At 33.5% G+C, this 16,720-nt stretch overlaps 1 protein-coding gene across 2 annotated transcripts; it reads left to right on the forward strand.

The window, feature by feature from the left end:
* The first annotated feature begins 522 nt into the window (after nucleotides 1–522).
* Nucleotides 523–5,383, forward strand: LOC107924527 (transcription factor UNE12). Of its 2 annotated transcripts, none has more exons than XM_016855019.2 (7): nucleotides 523–1,364; nucleotides 2,567–2,686; nucleotides 3,240–3,305; nucleotides 3,915–3,980; nucleotides 4,439–4,516; nucleotides 4,624–4,888; nucleotides 5,094–5,383. In XM_016855019.2, the coding sequence occupies exons 1-6, from the start codon at nucleotides 1,014–1,016 to the stop codon at nucleotides 4,852–4,854; spliced, it is 912 nt and encodes a 303-aa protein (XP_016710508.1). In that variant the 5' UTR covers nucleotides 523–1,013; the 3' UTR covers nucleotides 4,855–4,888; nucleotides 5,094–5,383. The 2 variants fall into 2 exon arrangements, with proteins under 2 accessions (XP_016710508.1, XP_016710507.1); XM_016855018.2 differs by having other exon boundaries at nucleotides 602–1,364; nucleotides 4,621–4,888.
* The last annotated feature ends 11,337 nt before the right edge of the window (nucleotides 5,384–16,720 follow it).

Raw genomic sequence — 16,720 nt, forward strand, 5'->3', positions numbered from 1 at the left:
TCACTTACATCTACGAACCATCTACGTTCCAGAGGCGCTTTTGCAATAATAGGAGTAAACCCTTCGCCTTTGTGTATGGCTACATTCTATGCAGGGCGACCCAGACTCCACAGCCAACTCCTCCTAGCTAGATGAATTATGTTGAAAATCCAAAGAGACAGAGTCAGGAGCTTTCATTTATTTTGTCTGCAACACAAATGTGAGAAACTGCTTTGTGGACAACTTACGGTTCACTGGAAAATTGAACCCATACGGCATGAAATCTAAATCCTACATCAAGTAACAACGTTCTCTAGGATACCTTACAGACATTCCCTTTCTTTTTAACTCTTACGTTTTGCTCATCGAATGACAACCATGAAAACCCAAATAAACTGGACATATCCACATAGTATACCTAACTAACTAGCCAATAGGTTTACAGTTATATCTTACTATTGCTATTGTCATAATTACCCCAAAAAAAATACAAAGTTAGACTAAATAAATTCATAAAACCTTGTCAAGCTTGGGACTTATTGGCAACACCATTTTGTTGATCAGCGTAAATTTTTGTACTTTCACTTTTCTTTTTTCCCTTTCTTACAAAAAAAAGCATCACATTTGTGACAATGATAAGTCAAATGATGATATGGCACCTCATTAAAATAAAGATGAATATTTTAGATTTTATTGAAAATAATATCATGTGAGGGCGGGTGCATGATTACGAAATGCTAGAACAAAAAACCCCACACCCTTTTTCATTCCTTTGTTTTTCTTTCTCTCACTTCCTGTTTCTCTTTCAGAAAAAGGAAAGTTCAAGCTAAGCTAAAACTCTGAACTTTCCCCTTCTCAGTCTCCTCAGGGACGGAGAAAGATTAAACGAAAGGAAAAGAAAAAGACTTCTTCTTTTTTTCCCTAAAAGAAAAGTTGATCTTTTTTTGTTTGGTTCGATTCTCTTTAGCCATTTCCTTTTTGCATGTAGATGCTCTTTGGTAGCCTTAACTCGCCACTTCGACTCACTTCAATCCATGGCTAATAACCCCAACGAGTCCCCCGCTGATGATTTCCTCGAGCAAATCCTCGGACTCTCCCACTTTGCGCCTACTGAGACTGGCTTAGCGGGGCCCGACGGTAGATTGTCTGGAAACGCCACGACGGCTGGAGCGCCAATGCTTCTGCAGCTCAGCTCCGGCGGTGGCACCGGACACATCGGCGCTATAGGCGGCGGTGGAGGCGGTGCGTTTCACGGACAGGTTTTTCCATTGGGATTGAGCTTGGAGCAAGGAAAAGGTGGGTTTTTGAAGCCCGAGGAAGCATCCGGTAGCAGCAAGCGCTTCCGCAACGAGGTCGTTGATGGCAGAGCTTTTTCTGTTAAAAACGTAAGAAAAAAAATAGTAATCTATGAATTCTTTGTATTTTTCATTTAATAATTTGCCCTTGTGTCAGTGTGCTTGTTTGGTTCCCTAAAAGGATAAAAATACTTATTTTAAATAGTAATTTCGTTTTAGAAACTTAAGTAAGGAGCTATCTAATATTTGATAAATTTCTTTATTTCTCTTTTTCCCACTAACTAAAGCATGTTTTATTGTCCTTGTTACATTATTATTTTTTCTTTTTATTGTCAACTGTGGGTGACAGCGAATTTGTCTGTTTGATTTTATTATTATCATGTTTTTATGTCATGTGTGTTTGTGTCTAATAGCAGAGAAGACAAGAGAAAGAATGACAAATATTTGGAGCAGGGTGGGTTGGGAATTACTGTGGTGAGATGCCATGTTTTGGTAATTGACAAAGGAAAGAATACATGAAGGTTCTTCTAGGACTTTTTAAGAGACATAATCTAATTGGCAGTTGATCATTATTCAATTATTCAATCAAGCATGAGTCTGAATCAACTGCTGATTAGCGGCAAACCTGCATAAGGAAATAAACAAGAGTAAAAAGGAGGTTTTAATTTTCTAGGAGTAGAGAACACATGGTTGAAACTTGAAACTTTCAAGCTAGGGACAGAAAATTTTGTAATATCTCTCCTTTGAGTTGCACCAAAGGCCGTATAAGTGACTGGTAGACTGTCGTTGCTTCCTTAATTTGTATTAAAGTTATACTTTTTCAATTGAATTTAGAATATTTTCCTTTGGTAGGTTTCATGTCCCTAGTTGCCAAAATATGTCAACATCTAATAAGAGTTAAGTTACCTGTGGAAGTTGTCGAATTTCGGAACAGTCTTGTTATGTTGGAAAAAGTGGAGAAGTTAAAATTATTACAGAAGAAAGGGGGATCTGAGTTTCCTTTTTCTTATTAAAATAGATTTAAAGTATCAGTCACGGTCAAGACATTTTATCATCGGGAGCTATCGTCAAGATTTTTGTTCATTTTTCCACAGCTGCATGCTTAGAATCCAGATATTTATTTTTAAATAAAAATAAGATTGTTGTCTCCTCAATCGATTATGTGCTTTAATGATATTTCTTCATTTACCCTTTTTTTTCTTACCTTGACGAGAGGAGAGATGGTGTTGATGTTAGTTGTACCTTCTTCCATAAATTCTATAATTGGTTATACGACTTTTATAACTTTCCAGGTTTTCCATGGACAACCAGTGCCAGCTACTGTTGCTGCTGGACCACATCCACCAGCAATGCATCCGAGGGTGAGGGCTAGACGAGGACAGGCCACAGATCCACATAGCATTGCTGAGCGGGTAAGCTTGAGTGTTTATAAATAATCACAGTAAACATGGGAGTGACATAATATATTAAAGGGCGGTAATTCAGCTGAATGTTTCTGTCCTTGAAACGAAAGACATGACTAAGTGAGTTCCTTATCTGAGAAAATATTCAAAAGCAACAATTGCTATATTGTGTGTTTTAATTAGTGAGTTATTTGGTCAGATAAGGTGTTTAAATGAATTTGCATTTTTAAATACCATTTCTGTTGTTTGGGTGATATGCAATGTAGAAGTAATCTCACTGAAAAGAATTATATTTTAAGAGAATTTTTCTTTGAGTATGTGTATTTCGGCAATGGAAAGAAAAAGATTACCGATAACTTCTATCGGTGAAAAGTCCTATAGACTATAGAGAAATAAGGAAGGTATATAAAATCCCATATATAAATCAGGTTTTATGCTAGCAGTTGGTGAAGTTGCAGTTCATTGCCACTCGTGTTGTGAAACTGCAAAAGTGAACCTGCTCAACAAATGCTGCATCTATGACTAAACATATTGAACTTTTCAACTTTCTCCTTTGGTACAGTTGCGCAGGGAGAGAATTGCCGAAAGAATCCGGGCATTGCAGGAACTTGTTCCTAGTGTTAACAAGGTCAGTTCCTTTTACTTGAGAAATGATGTGTATTTCCAGTTTGTTTTTAGGCAATATTCTCTGATTACTTTTTTCTTATATTGGAATTCTTATCATCAGATGAAGGTAGTGCTGTTAACTAGGTTGGCAAGAAAAATGTTTTTAAGATTAACTGGTTTATTTTTAAATTAATATTAGTAAGGAGCATGCACAGTAGAGAACTGTAATCTATTGATGCTGTCTGTCACAATCTTATGTGCTTCATCTTGTCATATAACTGTGCAATAGTTTTAACTAAACTTGTGACGTTAAAGCTTTTAAACTTTTTAAACTTTATTACTTTTTGAGGGTTTGCCCACTCATTTAAAGCTACCTCTATTGTTTGTTAAAGTCAGTGTCTACAGATGTTGAATGGATTGATGTCCTAATTCCAGAGCTAGTAACTAAATAACTTTACCGTCAACTACTGTTGTATAACCTAGCTAAGTTGATTATTGTTATAGGGATCACTTTGAGACATGGGTGACCTTATGGTAGATTTGTGTGTCTTGGGAGGTAAACCATGAGAAAGTTAAACTATGCACAACGCATCTTACTGCTATTAGTAGTGACATATGTTTCTTTTTGTAGACTGATAGAGCAGCCATGCTTGATGAAATTGTAGATTATGTGAAGTTCCTGAGGCTCCAAGTTAAGGTATCTATAACTCTGTTTACCTGTTTGATTTCATACTTCTTATTCTGATTTTTGCTTTACAGCATATAATAGAGCTGCTTGCTTTATGGGATCAGTCTGTGGTTCTTATTGCATGAATGTGCATTCTAATTTTAGAAGTTATTCTCAACATACGTTGATTTGCATCTGTTTATTCTTTCTTTTTTTACCGAAATACTGCTAAAATAACATAGACTTGTAGAAGTTCAACTTAACTCTTTTATGGCTTTGGAATATGAATTACAGTAAAAAGTTGGTTCATGCTATTATATCAGAAATTTTACTAGTTCAAAGGGTGATGATGACATACAATCATTTCTGGTAGAGGGATTCTCCCATTTAGTGTTTTAGGGTCTATAATGTTTTCTTAGGAGCTGTTAAATTGTAATCATTTGAAGGAAATAAAGAGGAATGAGCTAATGTGATTATTTATTTAACAGGTCTTGAGCATGAGTAGGTTGGGCGCAGCTGGTGCAGTGGCACCACTCGTAACGGACCTCCCACTATCGTCAGTTGAGGTAATAAATATAGTAATGATTCATGCATATGTCACTTAGGATATTGTTATCTGCATTTGGTATACATTTCAGATAAGGCAATTGAGCATTCCTCTTTGCATCAGCAGGATGAAAGTGGTGAGGGAGGAAGAAGCCAACCAGCCTGGGAGAAATGGTCAAATGATGGCACAGAGAGACAAGTAGCTAAGCTGATGGAAGAAGATGTCGGAGCTGCCATGCAATTCCTTCAATCAAAGGCTCTTTGCGTCATGCCAATTTCACTGGCCACCGCAATTTACCATACGCAATCTCCGGATACCTCCTCTGTTGTTAAGCCGGAAACAAATCCTCCTTCATAGACACCTCACATGAGAAAAAGAGGAAAAGAAAACGGTACGCATCCCATAGTTGATCTTATTCCTCGGTCCCCCAAGGGAAAGTAAGTTGTCGGGGGGCCGCTATCAAAGTCAGATTCCATAACTCTTTGCTTTATTATTATTTATTATTTGGGCTTTGCTCATAAAACAGGGTTTTGATGGAATTGAAGGGAAAAGAATTTTTAAAGCTCACCTTATATGCTTTTGGTTTTCTTTTGTAGGTGTATCATATGGTGGGGGAGACTGTGGACAAAGACGGAAGCACTTTTCTTGTGTAGTGATGGGGCATGGATTTTTGGGTTTGGTGGGATGAGGGACCCGCAAAAGGAGATGGATGAGATGAGTATATTTACATATTATAACAATAAAATATTACAATATTGATAGTGTTAGTGTAAGTAACAGTGTAATTTCACAGGAAAGGGCTAAAGTAGAAGAAGGGATAATGGTTGGCTGATTTTATAAAATGCTGATTCAATAAAATAGATGGATTGGTTCACGTTTCAGAAAACCCTAGTGCTGCTTTTACATTGAATGCGGGGAGCCGTCCACTTGATGCTTGAATTTGATAGTGATTACTTTGTGATAAAGGAAGCGTGGGTAAAGTAATTTGACTTGCTTTATCTTTCTAAAAAACAAATCGTGTGGGTTATTGTTGGATTCTATGTTAAATCATTGGACCGAAGGAAGGAAAAAAGAGATGATGGGTGGGTTGTTTTGGCTGTCTTAATTAGGATCTCCACTTTTAGATATTTGTGTTTCCTTCCAACAGCAGGTCGGTTACCTACCCTATCTCGTAACATCTTCTCTGACATTAGTTAATTTTCACGTTATCAAGTTCTTGTTGAAATTGCATGGAAATGGCAGCTGAAGGGGGAAAAAAGGATCAGTTCAGCTTGAAATTTTTAACGAGAAAAATGCATGGCCATGCTAAGGTTTTGCATTATTTTAGGCAGCGTTGGCACATCAAAATTTGACTTCTACAAAACATGCGTTAATGGCATCGCTATGCGATTGACTCAAACACGATTTTTCCACTCAGTTGCTAACCCGCTGGCTCTCCCTCCCTTCGCATCTCAACAACTCGTGAATTAGTAACGTACATCTCCGAGTTGTCGAAAATGAAACGCTAATTTGGAGAATATGGCAAATTGAAAGGGGAATTTACCTAGCAGGAGAAGCCAGAATTTTTTGGGCGAAAATAAGTTATATGTTTTTATAATAGCTAAAATACAAATTTACTTTTGTATTGATTTATATCTTAATGATTTTTAAGAGGATTAAATCAAGATTCTAATATTTTTTTAAAAATGAAACTATCTATAATTAACAATATAAATTAACATCTTTATTGTTTTTAAATATACTATAAATAAAATAATTCTGAATTTGAAACAAATATAAAATTAAGAGCAAACTACAGTTGTACTTGTATCTTAGTCTTAGAAGGGATCAAAATTAGTTTTAATTATTACGTGTAAAAAATGAAAACAGGTCATGTGAAAAGAATGGGGCCAAGTGAATTTGGTTGATGGAAATGGGGTAATTGTATTCTTTTGTATTCATATTTAATAGGAACTATTTTAGGTTGTACAAGTCATGTGGAATATGTGATGTGTACCTCCTCTTTACTCTTGTCATCTCATGTCAATGTCTTGTTCCATTCTTAGTTACTTTTCTTGCATTTCCTGCCTTCTCCCGACTTCCCTAGACATAGCTGCCATAGCATAGCCACTATTGTCCACGGTTTTTTTTCCGAAAAACTCGGTAAAAATGATCTGTTCGTTTCCCTAGTCATAAGAATTAACAAATACATTATTAGAGGATGAAATGAGTAACTATTATATTATATCTTATGGCTTAAAATATTTAGTTTGATCTTTCAACTTTTAATTTTTATATAACTTACATTTGTTAATGTACTTGTACTTCCCACCAAATTTTTGGCTTAACCTATTAACAATTGAAAGTAACTATCATAAAATTTAAAATAACTTGGGAGTTGTTCATGATATTTATCCAATTTTCATTTGAGCCCCAAAAAAATTTATATCGAAGGCGGTACTTGGAGGTGCCAACTTTGATGTCGGGTGCTCCAAGTGCCGATTTCAACAATTTCGTTAATTAAACTTTAACCCCGCCTATTTTACTAAATAATTTTTTATTTCATACATATGAAAAAAAGCCTACTTTTTTTTTTACCAAAAGCAGTTTAAGTTCTTCGAGCCTGGGAAAAGGGGAAATGAATTTATGAATGTTGAGTGTTTTCATGAGTCTGCCTCTCAAGGAGGTTAATTTCCCTATTTATATGATATGATTATTGGATGTGACGTCTTAGGTAGGCCCTCATGCATGCCAACACATATTCTATTCTAAGATTAACACGTGTTCCCTAAGTGCGAGTTTGCTTGCATGGTGATGCGAACCCACCACGTGCAAACTCATGTAAGCAAACTATGCAGGCGATCACTACTAAAGTAAAGAATATTGGGTTGGTCTTAGTCGGGTAAGCGGGTAGCGAGTTGGTAATGGATAACACCTTAACAATTTGCGGCGAACATTATAACAATTTGCCCACTCGTGGCGACATTAGCAATCGAGGAGACGTTTGATACAACTAGAGGCGAATTTAGGGGGGCTGACAAGGGCCTTGGCCCCCCTAAAATGGAAATATTTTCATTTAGCCCCTTTAAATTGTGTAAAATTTTAAATTAGTAAAGGTAAAATTACACTTTGCCCCCCCTAAAAATGATAAAAAATTGATTTAATCATTTAAAAATTATAAAGATATAGACAATTTAATTTCAGCCTCTCCTAAATTATTTTCCTGGCTTCGCCCTTAGATACAACTTAAGTCGTTCAAAAGCAACCTGACATTCCTATGTCCAACTGAAAGAAGTCCTCAATGCCTTGAAGAAAGGTACATGTGTATACCATTCTGGACACGAACCTGTTCAGTATGATCACTCGATCTCTATTAGGTGCTGAATGTCTTTAATAGTTTTCGGGGGAGGCATGTCTATTATAGCTTTAATCTTCTCAGGGTTTACCTCTATACCTCTTTTTGAAACCATGAAGTCCCAAACTTGCCTGCTTTTACTCCAAAAGCACACTTCTCTGGATTTAACTTCATATTATAGGTTCGCAGGATAGCGAAAGCTTTAGACAAATCTTCAATGTGCCTTTTTAAAGTAGTACTATTCACTAACATATCATCCACATAAACCTCAATACTGTGACCAATCTGCTCCTTAAAAATCTTACTAACCAGTCTCTGATATGTTGCTCGTGCATTCTTTAACCCAAAAGGCATAACCCAGTAACAGAACAAACCCTCATCTGTAACAAAAGTACTCTTATCCTGATCCTCCGGAGCCATAGAAATCTAGTTATATCCCGAGAATGCATCCATGGAGCTCATAAACTTATGACCCGTCGAAGCATCCACTATTCTGTCAATTGAGGGTAAAGGAAAATTATTTTTTGGGCACACTTCAATTGAGGGTAAATGAAAGCTAATTTGGCCTTTAAGCTATTGCTTTAAAATTATTTTGATATTTTAAAAATTTTCTTAACAATAATCGTAAAAAAAATAAAAAAATCAATTGCAACAAGGAAAAACCAAGAATTTTGCAGCTAATTTTTCTATATCAAAACTCATAAAAAAATTAGAGTCTTTAAACTTAAAAAAAATATTAAATACCCATTTACTTTGATTCTACTTGTTTTTTTTTATTTACTTTGTTGTTTTACCCTCTCTTTATTTTCATCTTTCTTTGCCTTTTTTTTCTCTCTTTTTTCTTGTAGATCGGCATTGGCTCCAACCTTCCCGAAATTCAAAAACTGAAAGTTACTAAAAAATCGCATCAAACTAGTAGCTAGAGTTTAAAAAAATGATATAAAAAAGTTTCAGAGAAGAAAAAGACAAAAAAAAAACAAACAAAAAAAATATGAAAATGAAAATAGCGTAAAAAAATAAAGCTATTAATGAAAAGAATGAGCAAGATAAAAGCGATTGGGTATTTACTATTTTTTTTTGAAAGTTCAAATACTATGATTTTTGAAAAGATATGGAAAACTTAGCTGCAAAATTCTTGGGTTTCGCTTTTTGCAACTTATTTTTTATATGATTTTTTAATTTATTTTAAAGTATTTTTTTTACAATTATTGTCAATAAAATTTGAAAATATCAAAATGATTTTTGATGTCCACGAAACCAACTAAAAGTCTTACTAAAACAAGTGCACCTATCAATTAATAGTATAGCTACGGTGAGCAAATATATCGTTCTCACGAATATTAAAAGTACTAGTAATTATACTGTCTTTCTGTTATTTAACCGATAAATTCGAGTGATCAATTAAAACTAAAATTAACTAATTTAATTAACTAACAAACACGACAAAAAACAAATCAGGAAAATAATCAAGTAAATAACCAAGAAGTGAAACAAAACCTAGGAAAGAATTCACCTAGACTTCAGTCACTATCAATCTAAATTACGTAATTTATTCACTTAGTATCTTGATCCGTAGAAATCCTAAATTATGCTAATATCTCTCTTGAAGAATAAGAGCAACTGACTCTAGGTTAATTAATTGAAGTTTCTTTCTAATTAAGACCTCTATTATCACATTAACTTGATCTATAGATTCCTCTATTAAATTTGACTCTAATCCGACAGATTTATGTCGTCCTATTTCTAAAATTGCATGCAACTCCACTCAATTACGCTAGATCTACTCTTAAACAGGGTCTATTCATCCTCTAATTTAAGCACATCAAGCATGGATCAGTAGTTTAGAAATATTAAACTAAGAATTAAGCACATATAATTGAGAACAAGATCTTGGTATTTATTGCGTAAAATAAAAATCAATAAACAAAATTTATCATAGGGTTCATCTCCTTTAGATATTTAGAAAATTAGTTCATGCTAGCAAATAAAAACATCCAAAATACATTATAATCACAAGAAACAAAGAAACTCATAATAATCTTCAAAGAAACCAAAAATGAATCTTCAATCTTGATGGAAATCTACTTTAGAATCGGCTTCAATGGTGTTTTTCGAGTTGTTTTCTTGAGTATTCTATGATGGCTCACTCTTATCTTCTTATTTTTTACATATATACGTCTTATAATGCCCGAAAAACTTAAAAATTGTGATTATTTGTAGTTCAGAGTCCAAATTTGTGAAATTGACATGGCCTACCACATGGTCGTGTGGCAGCCCGTGTGGCTTACTCAGTTGTGTGGAATAGTCCAGCCCGTATGGCTCTTGTAACTTGCTCCAATTTTTCGTTTTTCACTTGTTTTTTTGCTTCTTTTGCTCCCAAATGCTCTCCTAAGTATAAAAACATGAATTTAAAGGATTAGGAGCATACAATTTACAATTAACATCGATTAATCACCCAACAATGCATAAAGAATGAGATTAAAACATGTTACTTTTAGCACTTATCAATTTTTTAATTGTAGCTAAGTAAACAAATTAGCTATTAACCCTTTGAATTAATATGCAACAATATTTTTTTAACAGAAGTTAACAATCGAGTGACAAAAATATAACAATTTAATAATATCTATTAAGTAACTTTTGAAAGTTGGGTGACTAAAATGTAATTTTAAACAAAGTTTAGGAACTGTTTGTGTAGTTAACCCATATGTTTTTTCCCAATTAAATCGGTACTCGGTTAACTTATGACGCCTAACTCAGTCAACATCTTTATGATAGGTATAGATTAAATTCGTTAATATTATAATATATGAAATGTATAAATTGAAATTATAATAAAACTATTAAAATATAATTTATAAAGTAATTAATATTATTATATATGAAATCTATTAAATATATAACCTCAAATTTGTTAATATTACGATACATGAAATATATAAACTTAAATTATAATACAATTATAATGGACTCAAATGTAAGAAAATTATTATTTTTATGTCTCATCATTATTACTACTGCTATTATTATTATGTCATGTTTTTATTATTTTGATATTAAAAACATTCAATTTAATTTATATTACAAATATAATAAAATAATTTATGGCAACTCATTATTAATATTATGATATATAAAATATCATTTTTAAATATTTTTTAAGTAATTAATATAAATTGTTTGTAAATTTTAATTTGAATATACAAATCATATGCATATTTTATATTTAATATAAACGAGAGACAAAATTATAATTTGACACCCAAAAATAAACTGGTCAGCTTGCAACTTGTTCAAACTGTTATATAAACAGGTTGTTTAGACACAAGCTTGGACAAGAGAATAAATAGAAATGAAAACAATGTAAATAAAGAGAGATAAACACAAAACGTTTGTTAACATGGTTCGGAAACAATCCTACTCTGCAAAGTTTTTGCTCAATAAATGATTTAGTCAATAGTCAATCCAACCACCAATTGGCTAAAACCTAATATGCCTTACAAAAGAAGCAATTGCAATCCTAATAGCTACCCCCACTTGTTACAAGTAGTTAGGCAAAACCTCACTTACAAACAGTTTAAACTCTCACAAATAATGCTTATGAAATAAGTGCTAGAGTACATTTAACACCCCCTACCTATATTTGTCGCCGAAATTAGGTACGAGGTATTACCGGAGTTTTCCAAATTATTTTTTCCGTTATTACGAGTTAAATACTATTCTTTTATTGAAACATATTACGACGTCCCTTAGATGAGCCTCCGAAGCCTAAAACATACACCAATATCAAACCAAATCAACCAATCCAATTCAACATATTTTTAAGATAGATTTATGCATATCCATAAGATAACCTCATCACATACCAAAACTAGGAGTTGATAGCCATACCAATGGCTAACTTTACATTCATTTCACAGTAACATTTACTTTATCAACTTATACACGCCATTGATTCCAAAATAAAGTTTCTTGATATACCAAAATGTTAAATAGATAGTGTAATGTGTCTCTGACCGAATTCGACCTCTGAGCTCTTAATACTACAAATCAGGGAAAAAAAAGAAACATGATAAGCACGTTGTGCTTAGTAAGCTATGTAACAAGAATTATACTTACCTAATATTTTCAATACAATACAATAAATATTCATACATCCATTCAATTTACCATTTACCTATCACACAAAAACTCAATCAAAATATTAGTCAAATAGCATCATATGAGTTCAATACAAAGATTAATGATTGATGAGCTCATCAATTCCATGTCTTCTATTACCCTTATTATTTATCATATTTATCCTGTTGAATTTTTCAGAATTTCGATGGATTTTCAGAGGTACACTTTTAGCGTACTATTCCGGGTCCATCAATTCATATTCATGTGCGCACATTTCAATTTCAGAGAGCACACTCCCACGAACCTCATCCTTACAGCGAGATTACCATTCCAGGCTAAATCCTCTGTAATATAAACTTATAGAGTATTGTCGGGATTCCCAGTCCAGACTAAATCCCTTGCAACGACAATTTACTCTAATGAGCTTGGATCTAAATTACCAGTCCAGGCTAAATTCAGACCCTAATTCAGATTACTCGTCCGGGATAAATCTATTTTACACATATTCTTCGGAATGGCTATATCAGGATAGGATCACCCGTCCGGGCTAGATCTTTTTTTACCGTCAATTCCTTTTTAAAGATCCATCAAATTTTCCTTTCATTCAACCGGGGTTTCTTCCTTTTTTATCAAATATATTAATATCTCATCAATTTTCATACAATGAACATGTAAATCATATTCACATCAATAACATACATTTCAAGCATTTAAGAATATAATTCAGGTTATACGAACTTACCTCAATACTTGTTTGTATACAAAAATCTACTAATCCCGAACTTTTTCCTTTCCTCGATCTAGCTTCGTATTTGACTTTTTTGGATCTAAATAAATAATTTTAATCATCAATTTAATACATTTCATGTTCATATGTAACATTCTTTATAATTCCACTATTATTTATAGTTCACTCAAAGCTATCTACTTGAGTCGTAGTTACTAAATTATTTATATTTCAAGATACAGAATTCCAAATTAAAAATCGTTTGATGTTTCTGAAACTAGACTTAAATACCTTTCTACCATAAAATTTTTAGAATTTTTTGTTCAACCAATAAGTACAGTAAAATCTTCAAACTTACCCGTATTCTGCTGTCTAACAGCTTCAAACTTTCTTTTCTAAAAATTATTTATCTCTTAGTAAAAAATTTGGATGATGTTTCCATTTGTTTATATTGAAAATAGACTCATTGATAATTGAAAAATGTAAATTTTAACCCCTAATTAATTTTATCCAATTTTTAATGATTTTCCAAATTCAGAACAGAGGAACCCGAATTCATTTTGACATTGTCTCACAAAATTTATTATATCTCATGATTTACAATTCCATTACTTACACTATTTCTTTTATGAGAAACAAGACTCAATAAGCTTTAATTCTATATTTTTTTCATCTTCTAATTCAATTTCCACAATTTATGGTGATTTTTCAAAGTTAGCCTAATGTTGCTGTCCAAAACTGTTTTATTGTAAGATATTTATTACTATTTTCCCCCTAAGCTTTTAATAAATGATAATTTCGTCCCTGCTCAATTAACCTCTCAATTGAGCTGATTTTTCTCAATTAACACTTTATTCTATCACTTTAAACTACTTTATAACCTTTGGGAATCATAATTTCAGCACTAAACTTTAATTCCAACTTTTTCACAATTAGGTCCTAAAAATCAATTTCTATTGAAATTACCTAATAAAATCATCTCATAAACAAATTAAAGCTTCAATTTCATGCTATTTCATCATAAAATTACAGCACTCAACCATGGTGACTTTCGATTTCATCCATGAAATAAAAAACTAATGAATTTAATAGTAGAACCTAGTTGTAAAAGTCTTAAAAACACAAAAATTACAAGAAAAAGGCAAGGATTAACTCACTTGGTGCAAAAATTATGAAATACCAGCTTAACGAACCCCTCCTATGGCGTTTTGGCTAATGAAAATGAAGAGAAATCAAAAGAAATCTAGATATTTCTACATTAGTCCTAATTTTATTTAGTTAATTATGCAATACTCCATGGCATTTTCTTGCTAATTTCATGCCCTTGCCGTCTAGTCCAAATAAATTTTGGGTCTAATTTCCTTTTAAATCCTTTCTCATTAGACACTTAAGCTATTTAATCATCTCAGCCACTTTTACACCTTTCCAATTTAGTCCTTTTCATTTAATTGACTACCCAAACATTAAAATTTTCCAAAGAAATTTTAATACCACATTACTAACATTTCATAAATATTTATAAAAATATTTCGACTCGGTTTTACGAGATCAAGGTTTCGATACTTTGTTTTAACCCAATTTCTTCAATAATTTCTTTTTCTAACTAACCACTAAATTGGTAAAATTTTTCTCTCGATATTTTCATACAATTTTCCTATCATATCAATATTCATGAAAAAATATTAAAATAAATTTCTCTTTAAATGAGATTTGTGGTTATGAAACCACTGTTCCGATAACCTTGAATTTAAGCCATTACAGTAGAAGTAAAGAAAACATGGAAAGAACAGCAAATCATCACAACACTCCCTTAATGTCATGGGCTAGAACTTGAGTCTGACAAACCGGACGGCCTTATATGATTTCTTTGCTTCACATTCGCCTAAGTCAACTTTACTCTCGAAAATGAGAATTCACAAAGAAAATTCTCTAAGACACCAAAATAAAGCAAAAGCAAACTTTCAAATGACAAAGCAACAATCAAACAGAATATCCACAAGAAAACTAAGCACACCAAATATTTGAGTAAATGTTGTCAAGGTATATTTAATAACCCTGAAAGAAATGTTTGCAAATTAGGGGAAAGCCTTCTCTTTATAGTTAAGCTCCCTAGATCTAATGATATAGTTTAAGATATTTAAACTCTATACAATCTTATCCCTTAGGATTTACAATATTCACCATGGTAACTTAAGTTTTATTGGAATGTTTCACTAGGCCACTAAGTCTTCAAGTAGATGAGTTTCTTCGTATGTTCCATGAATCGGGTCAGTTCAAGTGGGTTAAATAAGCTTCACTGAATTAGTTAACCTACATAGGATGTTTTGTGTCCATTCGCCACGGGCTTCAATCTGCAACTTGTGACATTCTCTCCCACCCATTCTTGTGACACCCTCATTGCGTCCTCGGAATGACACAGGTTTCACTCGTCTCGGAACTGCCTCAATACCTCGGCTAATTCCTAACTAGTCTATCTATCAAGTAGTGATCCTTTGCCTCGACTTATGCCTCTACCATCGTCTAACTCTTATTGTTCCTCTCTTTTATACATCTCGATCGTAAGAAGCCATCGCTCTTACTTGCCCCCATTGTAACTCGCCTCAATTAGGATCCCCTTGATCCTCACAAATAGGCTTCAACACACCCACATTAAACATCAAGTTAACCTTGAGTATTGCTGCCAACTCTAGTTTATAAGCCCATCGACTTACCCGCTTTAGTACTTTGAAAGGGCCCCTATGTTTTTTTCAAGCCAATGGTAAGTCATAATGTAAAACACTAGGATATTGTTTGAGATGTACCTCGCTCTTCGGATTTACTCATTTTAACTACCCAATTTGCATCACGACTTTTCCCAAAAATTCTGATACACAACCCACCTCTCTCAAAGGTGGTAGCCCTACTAATAACTCAACAAGCTTCATATCAATTTTCTGCACCTCTAGCATTTTCGAAAGGGTCTCCTTAGCACTCTAATCTACCAAGTTAATGTTCTTTCCACAATGAACATCCTCAGGTAGTTGGATTGCCGACAATACATTAGTTCCACCTTTCTATATTATCGTTGACGAGTACCCAAGATACATATGCAATCAACAAAGAGAACCAACAGAGCATTAATCTTGTCAAAGAAATTCAAGAAAAGAACAAAACATAATCATCTAAGTGAATTACTTCAAAGTCTTTATTGCCTTTCCACTAACTAATCTGTAGCTCAACTCTTTGTGCTACTCTCATAGTTAGAACCTCTTTGGAATTAACAGACTTGATCTTTTTAGTCAACTTCCTAACTGAGAGAGTAAGTTTACCCACGATTTCCTCTTATATGAACAAATCAAATGCCTTTGTATCAACAAGAGCACTTTTCCTTCAGCCTGCGATGTCGATGTCCACAAACACCAAACCATTCTACTTGCGATCCCTCTTCACTTTTGTGGAATTGAGCATCATTAATCCAAGCCTCAATACTTTTCCTCATCAGGCTTCAGTTTCTCTTCTTCATTAATCACGAATATCTTGGATCGCACTAAACAGTCTCACATCCTATGTAGAACAAAATAAGAAGCACTATATTGGCTTCTTTTCATTCTCTTTTCCCCTCAAATAGTTGTTGGGTTTCCTCTTCCCATTTTGTATTTTTCCATTACCACTATTCTTACTATTGTCACCATTGCCATTTTTATCATGTTCTTCCTCATGGTCTACCTTACCATTGCTTGTCTTTTTAGGCTTGGAAGACTCGAACTTGTCTTTCATTAGACCAAGCTCGACAAAGGACTTCGCCTCGATCATGGTTTTGGTAAGCTCTTTGACCCCTAGTCGACGCTACACTTGCTTCACCCAAGGCTTGAACCCATCTTTGAACCAATAGAATGTCTCTTTCTCATGCAAATTAAAGATTTAGAGTAACAACTTAGTGAACTCTCAAACATACTCTTGAACTGTGTTTTGTTGTGTAAGTCGACTCAACTTAACCCGAGCTTCTTCCTTAGCATACTCTAGGTAAGACTGCCCCTTAAATTCACTCTGGAACTCCTCCC

The sequence above is a fragment of the Gossypium hirsutum genome, chromosome D11 (genome assembly GCF_007990345.1).
Source record: "Gossypium hirsutum isolate 1008001.06 chromosome D11, Gossypium_hirsutum_v2.1, whole genome shotgun sequence".
Lineage (NCBI taxonomy): Eukaryota > Viridiplantae > Streptophyta > Magnoliopsida > Malvales > Malvaceae > Gossypium > Gossypium hirsutum.

Coding starts and splice junctions, on each gene's coding strand:
- LOC107924527 (XM_016855018.2), top strand. CDS start 1,014: ATGGCTAATAACCCCAACGAGTCCCCCGCTGATGATTTCCTCGAGCAA. Junction 2,687..3,239: donor CACATAGCATTGCTGAGCGG/GTAAGCTTGAGT, acceptor CCTTTGGTACAG/TTGCGCAGGGAGAGAATTGC. Junction 3,306..3,914: donor TTGTTCCTAGTGTTAACAAG/GTCAGTTCCTTT, acceptor TTCTTTTTGTAG/ACTGATAGAGCAGCCATGCT.